Below are 23,944 nucleotides of genomic sequence, written 5' to 3'. Positions count from 1 at the left end.
AAAACTGGAAGAAATTAGGGGAGGCCTATGTTCAACTTTGGACGCAGAACGCTGGATGATGATGATGACATTTGTGACTTTTACCGTCCATGGTATCTTTAGGATACGGCGATAAAGCTACATTTCGAAGGTTTCTAATCTGTTTATATCCCTCGTTTTGAGTGTCTAGCCCTCTACGCCGTATAGCAGCACCTACCAAACGTAGCACTTAGTAAACCTTAGTCTCAGTTGAAAATCGAACTCTGAACAGGTCAGTACCTTCCTGAATTTTACGAAAGCTTGTCGAGCTTGCTCAATGCGACATTTTACTTCCCTGTCCGATTTTCAATGCCCAGTCTTCAAAAAGGTACGTTTCCAGGTATTTAAATTTGCTCACTCTTTCAATGGACTTGGTATTCACGTGTTATGGTGGAGTTTTCAAGTTCATCCAAGTTCATCTTCTCCTGTTGCTGGAAAATATATACTTTTGTATTTATTTTAGGTATTACAAGACGAAAGTACCCGTTACAAAAATGATCTGTCGAAAGCTCAAAAAGCAAGAGACTTACTGGAAAAGAGAGTACTGGCAATTATCAAAGAAAGAGACGAAACTACGATAGATAGAAACAACCTCCGACAGAGAATAGGTATCTTTGAGAAAGAAATAGAGGACTTTAAAAAATACATAGACGAAGATAAGAGAACAATAGAAACACTGGGAAAGGAAAAAGACGTTCTTAACAAAACTATTCAAAGGTAAGTAGATAGAACTAGATGCTTTTGATCTTCTGGACATTTTTTTCGATTCTAGGCAACAAGTCGTCCAAAAAGACCACCAAAAGCTCATTCACATTCAAGAACAGTCCAAGAAGAAACTGGAATTGGAACTGGACTTGTTCTTCATCGAAAGCGGGAAACATAAAAAACTCATCACCCAGTTGGAAAGAGAAAGAGATAGACTTGCTGAAGAACAGCTGGATTTGACCAATACCATACAAGATCAACTGGAAGATATTCGTCAGAAAAAGGTCTTCATTTTTGATCTGAAAAAGGAAGCATCTGAAAGAGATAACAAAATCAGACAGCAACAAAATATGTACGAAGCCATGAGGTCCGATAGAAACGCTTTGCAGAAGCTGCATCAAGAATCAACTGCCGAAGCTGGGGAACTGAAGAAAAAGCTAAGATTGGTATCGCATCAGATCGAGCAGCTGAAGGAGAACATCGGGCAGAAGGAGAAGCAGTTGATTAAGGACGAGAGCATTGTGAGAAAGTTGACAAAAGAAAAGGAACAGTTAAAGTGAGTATACATAATACAGAGTCAGTTTTTAGTGCCACATTGACCGATAAATGTTAAGGATGTCCTAATATACATATATACTTATTCTAATTTTTTTATATAGAATAGAGGTCATGACAGGCCTGGATCAGATCCGCGTCTTGAGAACCGATAATAAGGAACTGCACGAAGAAGAGAAAAGGCTTCATAAAACCTTAGCTGTAAGTTTAATATCAAACCGCATTAAAATTTACATTTTACCCATAGCAATTGTTACCTACTTCTTATGTCTAGAATCTGAATCGAACCATCAAAGAACAAGCTAAGGATCTGGAACAACTGATGAACGAACGGGACGTCCTGGGATCACAATTAGTAAGAAGGAACGACGAGATTGCGTTGCTTAACGAGAAAATTGTTATTTTGCAAGCTACGCTAACAAGAGGTAAGTGTCTTACTAAAACCAGACAATCACTGTTGTCTCAACAACAGTCAATCTTCTTCACATGCCGTGTCAGAATTATCCGACGTTGATGATCACCATTGCGAAGGCTTCTCGATCTTCTGCAACATAATTGTCCTGCATTTGATATCTGAGTCCATTCACGAATGTTTTTTAACTAAAAAACTTGTTTTCTTCATACAGTTCTACAGCCTTTAAGGATCAATTATTGTAGTAGTATTCTATATTGATTTCCTATCTATATATGTCCCAGATAAGACATTTGTCGGTGTTTAACAGTCCTTACCAGGTTCTCTATCTTAGTTGACCCTCCTTAGTACTTCTTCGTTAGTTTTTCTTGCTGTCCAAGGTAACTTCATCATCCTTCCAATCCACAGTTACAATTCTGTTCATGCTTGAAACTTTTTAACTTATTCTTCTTTATTTCTCCATTTATTTTTCTTTTATCGTTATTTTCTTCTTCATTTATTGTTCTTTCTATATTTTTTACTTAACTTGCTTATTACTTTAGTACTCAACTTCTTTTTCTTTGTTGTCCATTTTTCCTGCCATTTTTTTAAAATTATTATGGCTTTTATTCGATTCTATTCGATTATAGAAAGGCCTTCTAACCTCATCAAACACGAAAAATTAATTGAAGTGCTAAAGAAGTAGGGTTGGACGTACATCACATAGCTATCATAATAGTATGGTATAACTAGACCCAAACCCAGACATCCAAAGTGAAAGTATCCTCCAACACCAAATTGTTCTATATAGTCCACATAATGTTCAGAAAAAAGTCACACCATTTTAAGCGTCGGGTTTGGGGGGAGAGGGGGGAGAAATCGGTAAATTCGTAGTTTTGTAGGTTTTTCGTCAATATTTCTAAAACTATGCGGTTTAGCATGAACAACCTTCTATACAAAAATGTTCTACATTAAATTTGAAATAAAAAGGCCCTATGCATAATCCTTCTAAAATGAACGGTTCCAAAGTTACGGAGGTAGTATAGTATAATTGGTCCAAAATGGCCTAACCCAGACATTAAAAGTAAAAGTTTTCCTTCAACACCAAATTTTTCTATATGGTCCACATATTGTTCAGTAAAAAGTTACACCATTTTGAGCGTCCGGTTTGGGGGGGGGGAGAGATGGGGGAAAAGTCGGTAAATTAGTAGTTTTTTTACGTTTTTCGTCAATATTTCTAAAACTATACTTTAGCGTAAACAATGTTCTATACAAAAATATTCTACATGGAATTTAAAACAAAAAAGATCCTATACATAATTGTTATAAAATCAACGGTTCCAGACTTACGAAAGGTGAAAAGTGGAGGTTTTCGATACTTTTTATATTCTTTGGGCAATTTATAGAAATTTTCTTTAACAGGATTGGGTTTTGTAAATAAAATTTGCTATTTCAGTGGCCGATGGTATGTTAGTGATAAGCCCTTGAAGATAAGTCAACCTCACCACCCAAAATCATCTAATTGTCCAAATAATATAAAAAGTATCGAACACCTCCACTTTTAACCCTCCGTAACTCTGGAACCGTTGATTTTATAACAATTATGTATAGGACCTTTTGTATGTAGAACATTCTTGTATAGAATATTGTTTACGCTTAAGCGTATACGCTGTGAGCTTCGCTGGTGTCGCTCCTGGCGGATTACTAATCAACTTTCACTGGTAATTTTTAAATTTATTATTTAATTGTTATCGCTTAATATTTACAACGCAAAAAAGTAATTAAATTATAATCGATTTTTTTAAGATTTTTCTAATCATTTTGACGTTCTATTGATAAAATATGAATTTCTTACTTCGGATACTTTCACAATTATCGTATAAATGGCGGTAAGGTTAATATATTAATTTATAATTATATATTACGGAACATTAAAAAAACTTAAATTCAGTATTTAAAACGTATTGTATATTTAAGGTAAAAATATATAACACAGCTTTGGCAAACTAATACTTTTTATAATTAATGTTTTTAATTTTAATTTTAAATTAATCACTTTGACATTTATGTCAAATTTCCAGTAATCGTTTACAGACTTGTCACTACTGGCGCTCGAGAATTTGTAAATATCCCTTCTACGTACGAGCTCACAGCGTATACGCTCTGAGCTTCGCTGGTGTCGATCCTAGCGGTTACTAATTCAACTTTCACCGGTAATTTTTAAATTTATTATTTAATTGTTATCGCTTAATATTTACAACGCTAAAAGTAATTAAATTGTAATAGATTTTTTTAAGATTTTGCTAATCATTTTGACGTTCTATTGATGAAATATTAATTTCTTACTTTGGATTTCACAATTATCGTGTAGATGGCGCCAATATTATTAGATTAATTTATATACTACATTCGCTCTCGCGAGATTTCTTTTGACACTGACGTTAGTAATTTCTTTTTTGAAAAATTCAGTTGTCAGAAGTGACTGGAAATTACTACAAAACCAACGCACCTGCTCATATCCAATATTATTAATAGTAAACAGACATAAAAATAACATAAACCTTACGCCAATCAATATTTATTTATTTAAACCATTATAATGTATTGATAGCAAATGAGAAAATTATTTATTGTACAAAATAAAAATATTTTGTAGAAATAAACTTCACAAAATTTTATGAGATTAGTAGACACTCCCACTATTTCTAATAATTCTTCTTTTTTTAATGAGAGATTAAGTTGATTTGAGTTGATTTTAGCAGTTAATAGTGTGAGGTAGGAATTTTTGTGTTGTACGTTTCCTATTCCGAATGTCTCAAAAAAAATCTCGCGAGAGCGAATGTAGTTATAATTACATATTACAGAACATTAAAAAAAGGTAAATTCAGTATTTAAAACGTAAGTATATTTAAGGTAAAAATATATACCACAGCTTTGATCAACTAATATTTTTTATAATTAATGTTTTTAATTTTAATTTTAAATTAATCACTTTGACATTTATGTCAAATTTCCGGTAAACGTTTACAGACTTGCCACTACTGGCGCTCGCGAATTTGTAAATATCCCCTCTACGTACGAGCTCACAGCGTATAGTGTATTTGATAAATAATTGATTTAAGAGGTGAACTTCATAAAAAGTTATTTATTGTGTATTATTTATGGAAGATATAAGCAGAGAATACATCAAGATATATTCTGTGATCCAAGTATTTTGTTGTTAAAGATGTTCAAAATTGTAAGAGTTCCATAGTAACAATATATTATTAAAAAATCACTTTAACACTTTTCCTCTTTTCTCTATTGAGTATTTGTCTTTGTTGTAGGTACATATAAATTATTACAATCACTGAATACATAGCTAGTGAAAAAATTATCACATTTATTAACTGAATTAATAATTTGCAATTATACAAAAATAACAGTTATCCAAGAACATTCAAAAGCCATCTCTTTAAGCTAGTTATGACATTGTCAAGTAGAATGACATTCTAGTAATATGTACATATCCATACCAGTGTGAATTTTACTACACGTAATTTGCCATGTAAAGACAGAAAAGGTAGGGATAGCCGTAAAATATTTGCGAATTATGTACCCATAGCCTTAATAATATATTTTGTTATATCGAAGTATATAATAGGGAAGGGTGCTTCCCCCGCTTCCATGGACCGCACGCCTCTGGATGACGTCAACCAATTGAATTCATTCGAAATGTGGATGTACCGCCGAATCTTAAGAATAAGCTGGAACTGCGAATGAAGAAGTACTAAAAATAACGAACACACGTCCTCATCTGGTCAATACTATCAAAATTAGAAAGACGTCACTTCTAGGACACATAATGCGCCATAGGGAATTTGAGCAGCTCCTGGTAATGTTAGAAGGCAAGATCGAAGGTAAAAGGGATATAGGAAGAAAGAAAAATCTTGGCTACGGAACATGAGAGATTGGACTCACACAACAGGAAATGACTTAATTCATCAAGCCCAGAACCGAGAGAAATTTGCCATATTGATCGCCAACCTCAATAGAGAAGGCACTTAGGAGGAAGAGGATGGCTTTTATCGAAAAGTTAAACAGGAACCATTCAACAAAGACTAAGAAAAAATAAAAAGGAAGTATCAACATCGAAGAAAAGGTTTTCCTGCTTCCAACCCAAACTGTGAGTCAGTTATACTTTTTTGTATCTAATGTAATCACTTTGTAGGCGAAACTCACTACGAACTAAGACTTGACGACATACGACTGCTGAAACTAGAAATCAAACGTTTGAGACAAGAGAAAGGACATATTTCCAAAACCATGGCAAGTATGGTAGAGCTACGACAGGAGGTGTTCCATTTAGAAAGAGACTTGACCAGAAGCAGGTTGAAATGCAAGGCTCTGGAGCAAGAGGTACAAAATCCCCTCAACATTCACCGATGGAGGAAGCTGGCTGGATCTGATCCCGAAGTGTTGGATCTCTTGCAGAAGATACAAATATTACAAAAGTAAGTGCAAGTTTTTTACGTTTGTTTTTGGTAAATTTTTAGTAAAAATGATTATTTTACAAACGTTTTAATTATCTTACTTATTTTAAGTCAGTCTTTAGTGATCAAAATCAAGGTTTATTAATAGCAAGCTGAAAATTTATTAATAGCTTAACGGTGTCTATTCGGACAAACTTTGATGTACGGGAACACTGAAACAGGGGAAGTTTTAATTATGGAACAGGTTACAGGTTTCGAACGTCAAACTACGAAAACGTCCCATGTATTTTGTCGGACAGAACTTGCCCAATGCCATGTAAAATGCCCAAAATATTTGTCAGACAAATGTTTTTTCATAAATATATTATACAGGGTGTAACAAAAATACAGGTCATAAATTAAATCACATATTCTGGGACCAAAAATAGTTCCAATGAACCTAACTTACCTTAGTACAAATATGCACATAAAAAAGTTGCAGCCCTTAAAATGAAAATCGATTTTTTCGAATATATCGAAAACTATTAGAGATTTTTTATTGAAAATGGACATGTGGCATTCTTAAGGCAGGAACATCTTAAAGAAAAATTATAGTGAAATTTGTGCACCCCATAAACATTTTATGGGTTTTGTTCCCTTAAACCCCCCCCAAACTTTTGTGTACGTCTCAATTAAATTATTATTGTGGTACCATTAGTTAAATTCAATATTCTTAAAACTTTTTTACCTCTCAATATTTTTTCGATAAGGCAGTTTTCGTCGAGTTGAGGCTTATTTCTTGTTTAAATAAAATTTTTATGGGGGTTTTGTTCTTTTAAACCCCCCCAAATGTTTGTGTACGTTCCAATTAAAATATTACTGCGGTACCATTAGTTAAACACAGTGTTTTTAAAACTTTTTTGCCTCTTTGTATTTTTTCGAGAAGGCACCTTTTATCGAGATGTGGCTTCTTTTTTAATATGGTTCAAAATATACCTAAAAATGTAAATCATACATAAATTTTCATATTACATATTACCAAGTCTCCATAATCGTACTTAACCATATACAAATATGTGGTGGATTTGACAAATATTCAAAATACCTCGATAAAAACTGACTTTTCGAAAAAGTACTAAGAATCAAAAGAGTTTTAAAAACATTGTGTTTAACTAATGGTACGACAATATTAATTTAATTGGAACGTACACAAAAGTTTGGGGGGTTAAAGGAACAAAACCCCCATAAAATTTTTATGGGGTGTCCAAATTTCACTATAATTTTTTCTTGCGATGCTACTGCCATAAGAATGCCACATGTCTATTTTCAATAAAAAATCTCCAATAGTTTTCGATATATTGGAAAAAATCGATTTTCATTTTTAGTGTAGGAAACAGAGGCTGAACCTTGCAAAATGGACACAAGTCCGGTTTTATTTTTTTTCTGGTAGATCAAGGGGTGCTTATTGTAAGACTAACTTTTTCTGAAAAAATTTCGCCCCGGAACCCCCTTTTTCACCCCTTTAAAGGGGGAAATTTGTGGTTTTTGCGGAACGTAGCCATTCCTGTACCTTTTACAAAAATTTTTTTTTATAGAAATATGAAGATGACCATATTTTCTATGATTTATTACCCGACAGCATATGTCTATCATCCACCGTTTAGCGGGGGTGGCGCCCCAAAGTTGACAAGTTTTTAAAAAAGATGTTTTTAAAAAATATATATTTTTCCCTAACTGTAACGGAAATTAAGAAAAAGACCTGCGACAATTTTTCACAAATAAGTGACTGATTTTTTGGTATAGGTTTCACTTAAGGGTAATTGCCCTATTTTTAATTACAGGGTGTTACATTTTAAAAAACCCCTTTTTATACCATCTGAACCGTTTATGCTAGAGTAAAAAGACTTTCAGAGATTACCCACGTACTGGTGCTATTTAAAAATTTGTATAACTTACCCCCATTTTTTCCTCGGAACCACCCCAAAAAAAAGAATAATTAATAAATAAAGTGATTTTCTTGAAATCCTTCACACACAATGCCCTTTATTAATATGCTTCATATATCATTTTGTGCCCGTTATTATTACCCATGCATGGACACCAAAAGCGATTTCCTAGTGCAACCCCTGTAGCCAAAAAAAAAATAAATAAAATGTGGGTTGATTTTTTTTTTTGTTTTTTGCTTTTTGATCCATATGGGCATATGCTTCATCAATTTTGCTTTTCAAAAATATATATGGTTATTGCAACATTCCTGCGGAAACCACCCCTATCCTTGAAAATATACTGCAGAAACTACCCCTATCCCTTGGCGAGCATGTTTTTACGATTTTCTCATTACCTATGCATTATTTTTAAACAAAACTTATACAAGGTTAAAGACCACTATTAACTCTAAAAATTAGGCTCTATTCATTTTTTTCGTATAAGCAACCGTTACGGCACAGTGGCGCCGTAAACTTCGTGATATGCTTTGGCGGGCTCCAGTTTTTGCTTTTTATTTCGTCACTTGTTTGTTTTATTGATAAAGTACTTATGTAAAATAAAACAACACAGTGTAAGCTACAAATTATGACCTATACACATTTTACATTCTTTGCCCCCCAAAGCCACAGTGGTGGCCCAAAATCAATTTTTGCATATTTTCGCCACCTACACGCATTTTATTTCATTAATGCTACCTTAATAGCACAATATTCACCCTTAAGTGGTCGCTAAGCAGTGGCGGATCCAGGGAGGGGTGATGGGGGCGATCACCCCCCCCCCTCTCACACCCAAAGTGATATTATATTTAAAGATTATAAAAATATTCATTTATTTTTATAGAAATTTAGCCAATTGGCACCCCCCTTAACGATGCTGGATCCGCCACTGTCGCTAAAACATAAAAAGTACGCCATCATTATAAAAATAATAATATAAGTATTTCTATAAAAATAAATGAATATTTTTATAATCTTTAAATATAATATCACTTTTGGTTTGAGGGGGGGTGATCGCCCCCATCACCCCTCCCTGGATACACCACTGCTTAGCGACCACTTAAGGGTAAATATTGTGCTATTAAGGTAGCATTAATGAAATAAAATGCGTGTAGGTGGCGAAAATATGCAAAAATTGATTTTGGGCCACCACTGTGGCTTTGGGAGGCAAAGAATGTAAAATGTGTATAGGTCATAATTTGTAGCTTACACTGTGTTATTTTATTTTACATAAGTACTTTATCAATAAAACAAACAAGTGACGAAATAAAAAACAAAAACTGGAGCCCGCCAAAGCATATCACGAAGTTTACGGCGCCACTGTGCCGTAACGGTTGCTTATACGAAAAAAATGAATAGAACCTAATTTTTAGAGTAAATAGTGGTCTTTAACCTTGTATAAGTTTTGTTTAAAAAGAATGCATAAGTAATGAGGAAATCGTAAAAACATGCTCGCCAAGGGATAGGGGTAGTTTCTGCAGTATATTTTCAAGGATAGGGGTGGTTTCCGCAGGAATTTTGCAATAACCATATATATTTTTAAAAAGCACTATTGATGAAGCATATGCCCGTATGGATCAAAAAGCAAAAAACAAAAAAAAAGTTTCAACCCCCATTTTATTTATTTATTTTTGGCTACAGGGGTTGCACTAGGAAATCGCTTTTGGTGTCCATGCATGAATAATAATAACGTGCACAAAATGATATATGAAGCATATTAATAAAGGGCATTGTGTGTGAAGGATTTCAAGAAAATCACTTTATTTATTAATTCTTCTTTTTTTGGGGTGGTTCCGAGGAAAAAATGGGGGTAAATTATACAAATTTGTAAATAGCACCAATACGTGGGTAATCGCTGAAAGTCTTTTTACTCTAGCATAAACGGTTCAGATGGTATAAAAAGGAGTTTTTTAAAATGTAACACCCTGTAATTAAAAATAGGCTAATTACCCTTAAGTGAAACCTATACCAAAAAATCAGTCACTTATTTGTGAATACTTGTCGCAGGATTTCTTCCTAATTTCCATTACAGTTAGGGAAAAATATATATTTTTTAAAAACATCTTTTTTAAAAACTTGTCAACTTTGGGGCGCCACCCCCGCTAAACGGTGGATGATAGACATATGCTGTCGGGAAATAAATCATAGAAAATATAGTCCGCTTCATATTTCTATAAAAAATTTTTTTTGTAAAAGGTACAGGAAGGGCTACGTTCCGCAAAAACCACAAATTACCCCCTTTAAAGGGGTGAAAAAGGGGGTTCCGGGGCGAAATTTTTTCAGAAAAAGTTAGTCTTATAATAAGCACCCCTTGATCTACCAGAAAAAAAATAAAACCGGACTTGTGTCCATTTTGCAAGGTTCAACCTCTGTTTCCTACACTATTTGTAACTTCAAAGGGTTGTAACTTTTTTTATATGCACATTTGTACTAAAGTAAGTTAGGTTCAATCAAACTATTTTTAGTCCCAGAATATGTGCTTAAATTTATGACCTGTATTTTTGTTACACCCTGTATAAAGTTTGCTATTGAATAAACTTAAAAACAGCCTGCTAGTTTTACAATCATAAACTTGTCAGGATGACAAGTTCCACAATTAAATCACGTTCCACAATTAAAACTTCCCCTGTTCCAGTGTTCCCGTACATCAAAGTTTGTCCGACTAGACACCGTTAAGCTATTAACAAATTTTCAGCTTGCTATTAATACACTTTTTTTGGTATGCGAGATCCAGGCATATTACTAGTTTTTGGGTAATTTATGCAAACTGTCAAATAAATATGAAAATTTTCAAATGTTTTAAGCATGCCAAGAATGGAATTCTCTTATTTAGCCAAGGTAAATAATGGGTACCTTATGAAGGTACAGTCGGAAAAATTAAAGATTACCCATGAACGACCACATCAATCAGTTACTTTGTATTTGCTGTCTTTTTCTATAACAAACGTTTGTTATATATAGAAAAAAACAGCAAATACAAAGTAACTGATTGATGTGGTCGTTCATGGGTATAATCTTTCATTTTTCCGACTGTAAATAATGCTCATTCCTATTGAAGATTTGAAACTAAACACGAAATTAATTATTTTATCAGTCTTAGCCCATCTCTTCTTCTTTATAACATAGATTAGACATTTGTACAATATTCTGGAATAAAACTTCTTCTACTTTATCTTTATAAGAGGCTTCCTACACTGCTTCTTCCAATCGATATCGGTTTATAATTTTTAATACGTGCTTATTTCTTCTTCTTTTTGCATCATAACCCTGAATGGGTCTATGGTTGTCTTAGATTATTTAGTATAGTAGTATGTACGATTTCCACTGGAAATACGTGCATTCATTTCGCTACTTATGGAATTCTTTTGATTTGATTTCTGTGCCCAGATATGTGAAGGCATCCCCACGTTCTATGGTATATAGTTATATTATTATTATTATTTTCATTGTCAGGTGGTCTTTTGACGGTACGTACTTCGTTTTTGTTTCGCTTATTTTAAGCTCCTACTAATAGCTACTGATAGCTACATCATCTGCATATATGTATTTAAATGACCGGTTACATTTGGTTTTCCGGTGAGTTTTTTCTGGTGATTGTAAACGATTGGAACGAGAAATTCAAAAGAACGAGAAATAAACGACGAACTAAAAAATCTATATTTATTTCAATTAAAATGGCTTTTCAAAGTATATTAACATTTTTAACGTTTCATTTTATCCAATTAAGTCGTTTTTATAGCATTCCCTTGAACATATTATAGAGATATTTGTCAAATTCTTCGTCAAATCTATAATTTTATGTAAAACGTTGATACCTATATCTAATTTTTCTTGTTTCTTGGTTGTATAACGCGACAAAAATAAAAATGCCAACTAGGAAATCAAGTGCAAAAACAAGCGAGCTGCTAGGTTAACGAACGTAAAAATTCAAGGACTGTGTTGAATGCACTTCTGCGCTCAAGGTAACGAACCATATGCTTGCGTTAAAAAAACGTGACAGGTTCGTACAAAGACAACTTACTTCTTAATAATATTATAGACTAAGAGCCGTAGAGGAAAATTTTGCTAAACTTTAGGCACCGTAAGAATCATGTCAGGCCAGAAAATCTTTCGAAAAAAACAAAACTGCTTTTAGGGGAGTGCAATTAGAACGAAAGCTTATATTTTTCTAAAACTATTTTTGTTAGTTTATATACATGTTAAAGTAAAAAGTTCTACTCGCGGATTTGGCCGCTTTACTTTACTTTTTCGTGTCTGGATCCGACTACAGTTTTTCTGCCCAATATCGGGCTACGTCTACGCCCTTTGTATTTGCGAGCCATAAATCATCGAGGGTGCACTGTGATGGGCAAAGTCTGCATACTTTGCATGTTTTAAACTTTCTGAATTTTTCAATGGTCAAGTCAGTTTTGTTCTAAAATTTATATTTTCGGAGTTATTTAAAAAAACATCAAACTTCGCGGTTCATTTGTTTAATAAAAAAAAAGAATGTGTGTACTTTGTACGCACGTAAAAAGTTATACTTCTATTATATGATTTCAACGAAATCAATATACTTTAAACAGTTTCTCTACTACTTTCCAAAATTTTTTATTAAAACAATACCAAAAATTAAAAAAATAAAAGAATAAAACACACACAAACACATTGAAAAATGCCACAAATGATTTCTGAACAATAATTGTTGCCAAAAATTTTAGTTAAATACCTATTTTCTGAAAAAATTATATAATAATATACTTACAATCATAAAATCTATAAAAAAAATAAAAAAATGATATAACTTGCATTGGGCTTGAACCTACTTCCCATGGATCCCGCCGTACGAGAGTTGAAGCGATTTCAAACTGCACCACCTTCGCGTATACGTCATGTGGGAATATACACAAACTGAGCAACTTTTTGACATTTTGTTTATATGAATTTTTATTAGTTTGATTTTTGTCGAATCAAAATACAACAATATATAGAGTAAGAAAACGATACATTAGATGAAAATTTGTAGAAAGTTTGTTCGTAATCAGATTATGTAAATTAAAGCATTGCCTACTAGGGGTATAGCATAGCAAGTACTAGGTAAGTACATTATTTTTTTTACATTTTCCAAATAGGTATGAAGATAATTTTTTATTGGAATACAACTGAAACATTTAGAATTACGTACCTGTGGCTTTTCAAAACTATTTAAAAAGTCACTATAATTATAAATTTGATTTTATTTCTGTCCTCACAACAATAAAAACTAATATATTATACAACATTTTTATTTACCGATAACCTCCATATTGAACAATTATTGACAGATAATTTCAACACCCAATCAGAGCCCGTATAAAGACTAATACCAAACTGTCGGTGTGCGCATGCGCGCAGATCAATATAAATTCACCCTCAATCTCAATCGCACCTAAAGAAGTATAACTTCAAAAATAAAGCACCTACTTCTCGAGTAGAACTTTTTGATATGTTGTTTATTAAACATTTCTTAATGAAATTACAAAAAGTTCTATCTTGTTTGTTTTTTTTTTTTTTCGAAGTGAAAATCTATATGCACTCCCCTATTTGTGATTCTGGAATAAAACTCGAAATTCGATTACGTTTATCAAAATTCTACGTCTGATCGACTTTTGTCTATGCAGTTGAGACATGGACCCTATAGTATCCTCCTCTATTTATAGCAGTTGTTATGTAATGTTATATGTAGTTATGTCAGTTCATATTTTATTAGTTGTCAAAATATATTTATCGAAATGTTCTACCTATTCAATCTGCAGATATAACAAATTGGCGACGAGGATGGGATCCCACCGAATTTGGTTAAGTTGACCCAACTAACAATGCAAAATGTAAGCTCGTGCGTTAGAATTCAAGGAGAAAACTCGACATTCTTTGACATTAATAATGGTCTAAGGTTTAAGACAGAGGGACGCGCTGGCCTGTCTCCTCTTTAATAATCCTTGGAAAAGGCATTGAGAAAATTAAATATTAGAATGAATGGAATTATTTTTAATAGATCGACGCAAATTCTCGCATTCGCTGACGTTATAGTTATAGTGGGCAGAAGTGTGAGAGACATGGTGCAGTATTTTACAAGACTTGCGGACGCGGCAAGTGAATTAGGACTTGTGATACACGAGGAAAAAACCAAATATATGTTGGTTTCTGAAAACTCCTGAAATATCGAACAGATAATTCAAATTAACAACCATACTGTTAACAATTGTGCCAAATTTCCAAAGTTCCTGGTTACCTTGGTAATACCGTAGAGAATTGTTATTCCAACTCAACTCCAACGACTGGTCCTATCGGAACTCCACAGAACTCACATAGGTATTACAAAGATGAAACAACTTGCAAGAAAGTATTGCTATTGGAAAAACATTGACAAAGACATTGAAATTATGGTCAAGTCATGTCAACCTTGCGCTGAAATTCGAAAATCACCTTCAAAAGCTCCACTGCACCACTGGGATACTCCAACAGAAAATTGGGACCGCATCCATATTGATTATGCGGGTCCATTCCAAGGTTTTTATTTTTTTGTTGTGGTTGACGCTAAATCACGCTGGGCTGAAATCAAAATTCTTAGGGATGCGCCAACATCAGAAAAACCATCGATCTTCTGTTAGAGATATGTTCTACTCACGGATATCCTCAGGTTATGGTGTCAGACAACGCTACAATTTTTGTAAGTGATCAATTTAAAAAATTTTCAAAAACTCATGGTATTTTTCAAAAGTTTATTGCTCCTGGTCATCCTGCTACAAACGGCTTAGCTGAACGAAACGTTCAAACCCTAAAAATGAGACTAAAAGCTATGTCTACTGATCGTTTACCCATGAGTAAGAAAGTACAAGAAATTCTTTTAAAATATAGAGCGACACCACTTTCCTGTGGAAAATCACCAGCTGAAATGTACCTGAACAGATGTTTAAGAATCAAACTCGACGCACTACGTCCACCAAAACTTAGAAGATCAGAAAATCAACCCAATGGTGCAAGACAATTAAATGTGGGGGAGAGAGTACAAGTACGGTATTACCAAGGTAACCAGGAACTTTGGAAATTTGGCACAATTGTTAAAAGTATGGATTGTTACATTACGAAGTCCAACTTGATGATGGCTATTGTTTAAAACGTCACATTGACCAAATTCGTAAAACCATGGTACCTAAAAAGAATGTAACCTTTGTAAACGAACCAGAAGTAATTCATTATCAGCCACAGTATCAAGAACTCCCCCTGCATCTTCTGACATCTATCCAACCTCCAGTCCATTTACATCCAAATCCAATCAACGAAAATGTAGATCCAATGATAGAACCTGATCATCCTGATAATGAACTGGTACCCATTAATGAACCTGCTGCGTTACCCATTAATGAACCTGCTGCGGTACCCATTAATGAACCTGCTGTTGAAGAACGTAATGATCTTCCACAGTTAAGAAGATCTGAACGAATTCGACTTTTCAAGTCAAGATTTTAGATTTAGGTTTTTAATTCTTTTCTATTTTTTTAAGTTCAAAATAGCGTGGGAGATTATAGTATCCTCCTCTATTTATAGCAGTTGTTATGTAATGTTATATGTAGTTATGTCAGTTCATATTTTATTAGTTGTCAAAATATATTTATCGAAATGTTCTACCTATTCAATCTGCAGATATAACAGACCCTTAAAACATCAACCGTAAATAAAATGGAGACCTTTGAAATGTGGATCTACCGGAGAATCCTCAAAATTTCATGGACATCGCATACCACAAACGAAGAAGTGCTGCATCGAATAGGCAAGGAAAGAGAACTTTTCAACACAGCGAAAGTTGGAAAAAGATCATACCTAGGCCACATACTGAGAAATAATAAGTATCAACATGCTCAACTTATAGTGAAAGGAAAGATCGAGGGAAAGAAAGGAGGAGGATAGGAAGAAAAATACTACCGTGGCTAAGAAACATCCGACAATGAACAGGGCTCAATTTTGAACAGTTGTCATCTAAACTCTACCATGTAAGGTCCAACCTTTAAACATTACAACCAATATGGTTGATGTCATCTGATGCTGATAATTAATCTGGGAATATTTTTAACATCCCTTAAATTTTTATAATATAATGTAAACTTCACAATTTTAAAACAGCTTTTAGTCCAAGTCATGAAGCTTAAAATAGGACAAAACCTCGCAATTTTTACAGAATAGATCGATTTGCTTGAAAATTTGAGAATAAGTAGTGGATAGCCTAAGGTTCAAAATCTATATGATGCGGAAAGTCGCTTTGACCATGGGGGTGATTGCCACCCCATCACGGGGGTGGAAATTTTTTATTATATTTTGACCGCAAAAGTTGGTAAAAACATTCATTCTAAGCAAAAAACGTACTATACATTTTTTTTATAAAATTACTAGTTTTCGACTTATTCGCTATTGAAAGTGTTAGTTTTATATCGAAAAAAATAGTGTTTTTAATCAGTTTTCTGTTAATAACTCAAAAAGTTTTCATTTTATCAAAACAGCTTTGCTGAACAAAAATGTACCTTTTGAAAAAATAAACAAAACTATTTTTTTTTATATTGGAGTGTGGACAGTACAGACAAAATATTAAAATAATGTATGAAGAGTTAGTTGATCTAAATTGCCCTTTACCTATTAATTTAAATGAAATTATTTTTTCAAATAATAAGCAGACGTTAAAATGTCTTTACAAATATGTAACGTCCTGTAAATTTAAATTTTAAATAGGCTTAGGTAAGAAAATTAAAAATAATTGTAAACATATCACACAAAATTGAAAAATGTATCCATGAATATTATAACACACTGTAAATTTAGATTATAAGTAGGCTCAGATGATTAAATTAATTGTTATTGTAATACCATACAAAAAACAAATAGTCTGGCTTATTGGCTAAGCCAAAGCCATTATAAAATAAAAAAAAATCCACAGAAATAAAAAAAGTCTCTAGCTCAAAAAGTAAGTGACTTATAATGAAAAGAATGTCAGTCCCTATTTTTTTCAGCGAAAAAGTGATCTGAATCAACCCCATATTCACCACTCTAATTAAATTTTTTTTCTCTGATTCTGGCCTTGATTTAGAACTAGAACCTTTAGCCACGTAATTGTATAACTTATCACTAAGTCAGGTGTAATGTGTAGTTAGTCTGGGCTGATTATCGGAGAATAGGCCATTTTTGGGAAAAGTTATTTACCAGCAATTTTATTGCTGGAATCGAATTATAAGATCCTATATATTAATATTATAGGTATGCAAAGTCCTCAGATAGTGTGCTACTTTTTTTATAAACAAAATGGCGCACGAAAATCGTGTTTTTTTCAATTATTGCTCTATAACTCCGAAGATTTTAACTTTACAACAAAAACACCCAAATAAAAATTCACCGTGATTAAATTCTGCATAGAGACGCGTTTTTTCCGATCTGCTTCGACGAAAGTTTTCCTCGGAAAATGCGGGTTTTCCCAACAAAATCTTTAATTTTCAAATAAAGTTTTAGATAAGTAATTATCCACCAATAATTAAATAATTTGGTGACTTAAAAGCCTTTTTGGTTTAGATTATAGTTCCAGAAGCTGATGAAAATTAAACGAATATTTAAGCAACAATTCAATTGTAAATTAATAATTTACGGTCGCAATAATAACCAAAATAATTATGATACACTGATCAAGCTTTGAAATCTTATAAAGATGAGATGCCTATTTAATATTTTGTCGACAAAATATGAATTTTTTATTTTTTTGCATAATATTAAAATGTTTAAAAAAAATAGTTATAAACAAATTAACGTTTCTCAGAAAGTTTTTATTATATTATAATTTAAAAAATAGCTAAAATGGGCATTTTAAATATCTTTAAAATGAATGCTTTAAAACTTTTTTGCAACCATTTGTAAAAACGGTATGAACCAGCAAAGTAATCATATGATTACTACTGTGTTCATACTTTTTTTTAATTCTTTCAAAGCGTAGAAGTGAGTTTAAAGTACAAGCTAATTATTTACAAAAAAATATAGATTATCAGTTTAATAGTTATATTTTAATTAAAGATTATACATATATTTTTTTGTAATTTACACGCGCGAAAGTAGAATAACACAGTACTGTAGCTAACATTTTCACTCGGAGTGACGACGGGCCGCGTGATGTACACTTTTAATAAATAATGCATGCTGCGTGTCAGTCGCTTCGAGTGAACATTTTAGCTCCGACTCTGTATCAGGCCTACGTTTGCGCTAAAAATTACAAAAAAAAGTGTTTTTAATCTTTGATTAAAATATAACCATTGCAGTAATTTTTGACATTCTTTGTGAGTAATTAGGTTGTACCATAGACTCACTTTTAAGCTTTGAAACAATTAAAACTAATTATAAACAACGGAGATTTCGTATATTTAGTTTGCTGTTTCATAACTTTTTTGCAAATGGTTGGAAAATTTTTTTAAAGCATTCATTTTCAATACCTATGAAATACGCATTTTAAGTATTTTTTTAAATTAGAATATAATGAACAATTTCTGAGAAATGTTAATTTGTTTATAACAATTTTTTTTAAACATTTAAAGATTATGCAAAAAAATGAAAAATTTATATTTTGTCGACAAAATATTAAATAGGCATCACACCTTTATAATCTTTCTAAGTTTGATCAATGTCTCATGATTATTTTGGTTGTTATTGCGACTGTAAATTGTTAATTAACAATTGAATTGTTGCTAAAATATTCGTTTCATTTTTACCGGCTTCTGAATTTATAATCTATAACAAGAAAGCTTTTATTTCACCACGCTATATAATTATTGATAAATATTTACTGGCCCAAAAAATTTATTTGAAAATTCGAGATTTTGTTGGGAAAACCCACATTTTCCGAGGAAAATTTTCGTCGGAGCAAATCGGAAAAAACATGTCTCTATGCAGAATTAAATTGGGGTGAATTTTTATTTGAGTGTTTTTGGTGTAAAGTTAAAATCTTCGGAGTTATAGAGCAATAATTGAAAAAAAATAAGATTTGTCGGCGCCATTTTGTTTATAAAAAAAGTAGCACACTATATGCGGACTTTGCATACCTATAATAATAATATATAGGATCTTATAATTCGATTCCAGCAATAAAATTGCTGGTAAATAACCTTTCTTTGTACTTTACTAATTAGACCAGCGTATTATAACTATTTTTTTTTTCAAAATTTAAAGATTATGCAAAAAAAAGAAAAATTTATATTTTGTCGATAAAATATTAAATAAGCATCTCATCTTTATAATCTTTATAAGTTTGATCAATGTATCATGATTATTTTGTTTATTATTGCGATCGTAATTTGTTAATTAACAATTGAATTGTTGCTAAAATATTCGTTTAATTTTCACCGGCTTCTGGAATTACAATCTATACCAAGAAAGCTTTGATGTCACTAAGTTATTTAATTATTGATTAATAATTACTTACCTAAAACTTTATTTGAAAATTAGAGTTTTTGTTAGGAAAACCCGCATTTTCCGAGGAAAATTTTCGTCGGAGCAAATCGTGAAAAACATATCTCTATGCAGAATTTAATTGCGGCGAATTTTTATTTGGGTGTTTTTGTTGTAAAGTTAAAATCCTCAAAGTTATAGAGCAATAATTGAAAAAAATACGATTTATCGATGCCATTTTGTTTATAAAAAAAGTAGCACACTATCTGCGGACTTTGCATACCTATATTATTAATATATAGGATCTAATAATTCGATTCCAGCAATAAAATTGCTGGTAAATAACTTTTCCATGAATTTTGCTAATTAGCCCAGAGTAAGTGTGTGTGTGTGTTGAGTAAGTGTCTTGTTACTTTGCAAAATCGACGTCATTGTCTTTGCAAAGAGACGCTAATTGTATCCGAACGTCTGCGGTCCCTCCGGTGAGTACCGATCCCACAAGTAATTAAAATTAGTCATTTACCTTATTTTGTCTTCTTTATTTATGTATTATTAATAGATTCTAGAAGTATGACCGGCTTAGAATGATTAGTTTTAAAAAGAATGGAGTTAAAAGCTAATAACGAATTGTTGTATTTTGGTAAAAAATTCCTTTTTCTTCCGAATAGAAAGATTAGAATCACAGACACGAAAAAATGTTTCAATACTAAATTGTAGCTTATTTAATTCCCAAGAACTTGGTTTGCAAAAATTTTTTCTACGATAAAAATTGAGTGAGCTATTGATAATTATAACTTGTAATAACATGCAAAAACCACCTTTACCAACCCTTTCAAAGTCACCTCTTTTTGCGATTAAAGATATTAAATGGATTTAATATCAATAGCCTTATAGATCTTGTAAAAACCTACAAAATTCTTTTTTACCAAACTTTCTAAGATAAAAATAAAAAAGTTACGGTTAAAAAATCAATATATTTTTTGAACAAAAAAAGGAGAAATCCAATTGGAAGCATAATAATGTAAGTTAGCGGTGTTTTTAGTCGTTGGCCTTATTCATTCTTCTTTATTTATGTATTATTAAAAGATACTAGAAGTTTGACTGGCTTAGAATGATTAGTTTTTAAAAAATTTGAAGTTAAAACGAAAAACGAATTAATGTAGTTTGGTAAAAAATGCCATTTTCTTCAGAATAGAAAGATTAGCATCTGAGATACAAAAAAATGTTTAAATATTAAATTGTAGGTTATTTTATTCCCAAGAATTTGGTTTGAAAAAATTTTTTTACAGTAAAAATTGAGTGAAACGTAAATGAGTAAGTAATCGAAAAACATTGAATTTTTCGATATATAAACTAACACTTTCGATAGCCAATAAATCGAAAACTATTCATTTTAGCAAAAAAATGTATAGAACTTTTGCTTAGAATGAATGTTTTTATGAACTTTTGCGGTCAAAATATAATAAAAAATTTCCACCCCCGAGATGGGGTGGCAACCACCCCCATGGTAAAAGCGCCTTTCGGCATCATATATTTTTTGATCCTTGGACTATCCACTACTTATTTTCAAATTTTCAAGCAAATCGATCCATTCTATAACATTGCGAGGTGAAAAGCTTTGGTTCCTGGACTATTAAGGGTTTTTACCCGTATATCTTGGTGGCTTAAAACATGTAATGTGACCTGTGATAACACTGATGATGGAATATTGATTTCGAAAACGTTCCGTTGTGATATAATCCTTTTTATGGATTTTAAATATACCTTTTACAAATAAAGTTTTTATCTTTTATTTTTTTTCTATTATTTAAGTTAAAGACTCTTACGGTGCCTACAATAATCATTACTTTTACAAATTTTTACTACACGGCTCTTGGTCTATTGAGGTAATATTTATCTAATGCATTACGTATAAAAATCTCGTGGGTAGGATAAAAAAAATTACTGATGATTGTATAATCATCGATACGATAATAATGCATAAATACAATATTTATATTATTTATATGATTCTGTTTTATTGTTAAGTGTTAATTGAACAATTACTATTAATTGTGTATTAATCATTTTTGATTAATCTTTTTATGAATAACTTTATGAAGAGCAGATAACTTCTATAATTATTAAGTTGTTCCTGTCTATCAATGTCTATATAGAGCCATGATTCTATTATCTGATTTTTGCCAAATATATTAATAGCCCGATCAGGGAACACAAAATTTTACGAAAACCTCCAAAAAACTAAAGTAAGGATGAAAATTTGGAAATAGGTAGTTGAAATTGTCTATTATTATATAAGAAAAAGTTTACAATTCTACATCCCCTCCATTTTACAAAAATTGGGAAATACGGGGTGAAAAATATTTTCTCGATAAAATGTCTAATTCTAAGCAACTTTTGTTCTATAGAGTTTTTTCACTAAGTCAATACTTTTCGAGTTATTTGCGAGTGAATATGTTCATTTTTAACAAAAAAAAAAACATTCAACTATTTTTAATGGGAAATAAGCCACAATTTTACCAAAAAAATGATTTTATTACCTTTTCGAAAATAAACGAAAATAAAAAAAAACGAAACGTTAATAAAATCATTTTTTTTTGGTAAAATTGTGGCTTATTTCCCATTAAAAATAGTTGATTGTAAAAATGACACAAGGAAATAGCTTCAGAACAACATTAAAAAAAACATGTTAATGGACGGTTTTTCGCAGATAACTCAAAAAGTAAGTACTCTAGCGAAAAAAATATTCTTAGTAAAAATATAGCTTATAAAAATTGAAAAAAATGGTGTCCGCGTGAGGTCTGCAGACCCAGTATAAGCAGAGTTGTAGCTAATGAAAAGTAGGTTCTTCTTCGCCAAATTCCAAATCGAATATTTCAATGTGAAATAACCAAAAAACAGAGCACTTTTCGGGGAAAATCCATTACAACTTTTTTAAAGTGTTTAAAAAAGGTTTATTTTTTGTTTTTTAAAAAAAATTCTAACATTAAAAATAAGTGAGTTACGCTCAAAATATTGTTGGTCCCTTTTATTTTTTGGTACAAAAATCGCGAAAATCACCCCCTAATTAGCTTTCCAAATAAAATTAATCGTAACCGCTTCACAAGTTACTTTACTTATGTATTGTTTATAATATTATCTATAAGTATCATTGGTTCAAAGTGCTCAGTTTTGAAAAAAATTGGGTTTAAATAAAACATTTTTTTTTTATTTTGAAAAAAATGGAATTGTTCATGGAATTTACTTAAAAATTATTAGTAAAGTTTTTTTCAGCTAACAAGACCGCTTTGCCATTAAATGCTGATAAGTTTGTTACTAGCGGAGCAGATAAGCGGCGATATATTTTACACTACCTTTATGATAACATTTTACTGGTCTGTTCTTTCAATCAGCACTCCTCAACAAGTTATCGTTTATTGGTTTTAATATTTTTTTGCAATAGTACGAGTACGGAATATTTATTTAAACAGTGAATTTATTACATGTTATTTTTTTTTAATTTCTTCTGAGGTAGTAGGTTTACCCAATAATCAAAGTTATGCCTTTACGAGAATATATTATTTGAAAAATAAGGAGTATATACCATGTGTCATAATAAATGCAATCTTCTTTATTCACACTTTAAAAATTTGTTTAGTGTATATGTATTTCTTAAAGACACACAATCATTGAAAAATGATTCATGCTATTTAAAAATATCTTTCTGTTAACGACACTGTTATCAACAAAGTAGATCAAATTCAAACTTGTCATCAAATTACACTTCTGTGTATCGTTAAAAATTAATGGATGGTCGTGGGTTGTATTGGTGTTGTTTAATACATAATAAGCAAAAATCTTATTTAAAACATGCCAATGGTTTTTGCAATCACAATCAATGCAGTGTTTATGCCTGTTATTATAGCATTGGCTGTTAAATAATTTTTATTCGATTGTTTCGTCTGTTGTACAACCCTCGTCCTTTTTAGGGTGTAGTAGTTGTATATAAGTACATACCTATTTTTTTATAGTAGTGTAGTGAAGCGGTACTTCAAAGTAAAATGAATAATTTGGAGAAACGTAGAGTGTTGTCTCCAGAAGAACGGCGTTTAGTTCTGAAAGTCGAAAGTTATTTCAATTTGGAAAAAAATAATATGGGTCCATTGACATCTGTTATGGCAGTTCAGAAACGCACATGCGATGCTTGCGGTATCTCAGAGAGGACATTCCGAAGAATTAATAACATGAGTGAGGATGAAGTAAATAAATTTATCACAGTGACATATTTTTAAAAGTTGATTTACTTCAAAGGTGTGGAGGTGGAGAGCACAAAGTTCAAAAGAAATTTGTTACTGACCAAATGGCTCTTAAATATGGCCATGAAGTTCTTCGACTTCAGCCCTACCATTGCCACTATAAGGCAATTGAGTTAGTTT

General features: G+C 31.8%; 2 protein-coding genes across 2 annotated transcripts in view; one reads left to right on the top strand and one right to left on the bottom strand.

Annotated features, from left to right (window-relative positions):
• Positions 1 to 23,944, top strand: part of LOC114325265 (cilia- and flagella-associated protein 58) — a 53,368-nt gene that overhangs the window by 11,403 nt on the left and 18,021 nt on the right. Inside the window, exons 5-9 of the mRNA XM_050648939.1 lie at positions 482 to 735; positions 791 to 1,279; positions 1,383 to 1,479; positions 1,553 to 1,703; positions 5,880 to 6,162. Of these exons, the coding sequence (XP_050504896.1) occupies positions 482 to 735; positions 791 to 1,279; positions 1,383 to 1,479; positions 1,553 to 1,703; positions 5,880 to 6,162 (1,274 nt within the window). The remainder of the gene's footprint in view (positions 1 to 481; positions 736 to 790; positions 1,280 to 1,382; positions 1,480 to 1,552; positions 1,704 to 5,879; positions 6,163 to 23,944) is intronic.
• LOC114325296 (triosephosphate isomerase-like) overlaps positions 1 to 23,944 on the bottom strand; it is a 96,522-nt gene that overhangs the window by 57,274 nt on the left and 15,304 nt on the right. The window lies entirely within an intron of this gene.

This window comes from Diabrotica virgifera, chromosome 4, assembly GCF_917563875.1.
Source record: "Diabrotica virgifera virgifera chromosome 4, PGI_DIABVI_V3a".
NCBI lineage: Eukaryota > Metazoa > Arthropoda > Insecta > Coleoptera > Chrysomelidae > Diabrotica > Diabrotica virgifera.
Note: the sequence above shows the minus strand (reverse complement) of the source record. Positions and strands in the feature narration are given on the sequence as shown.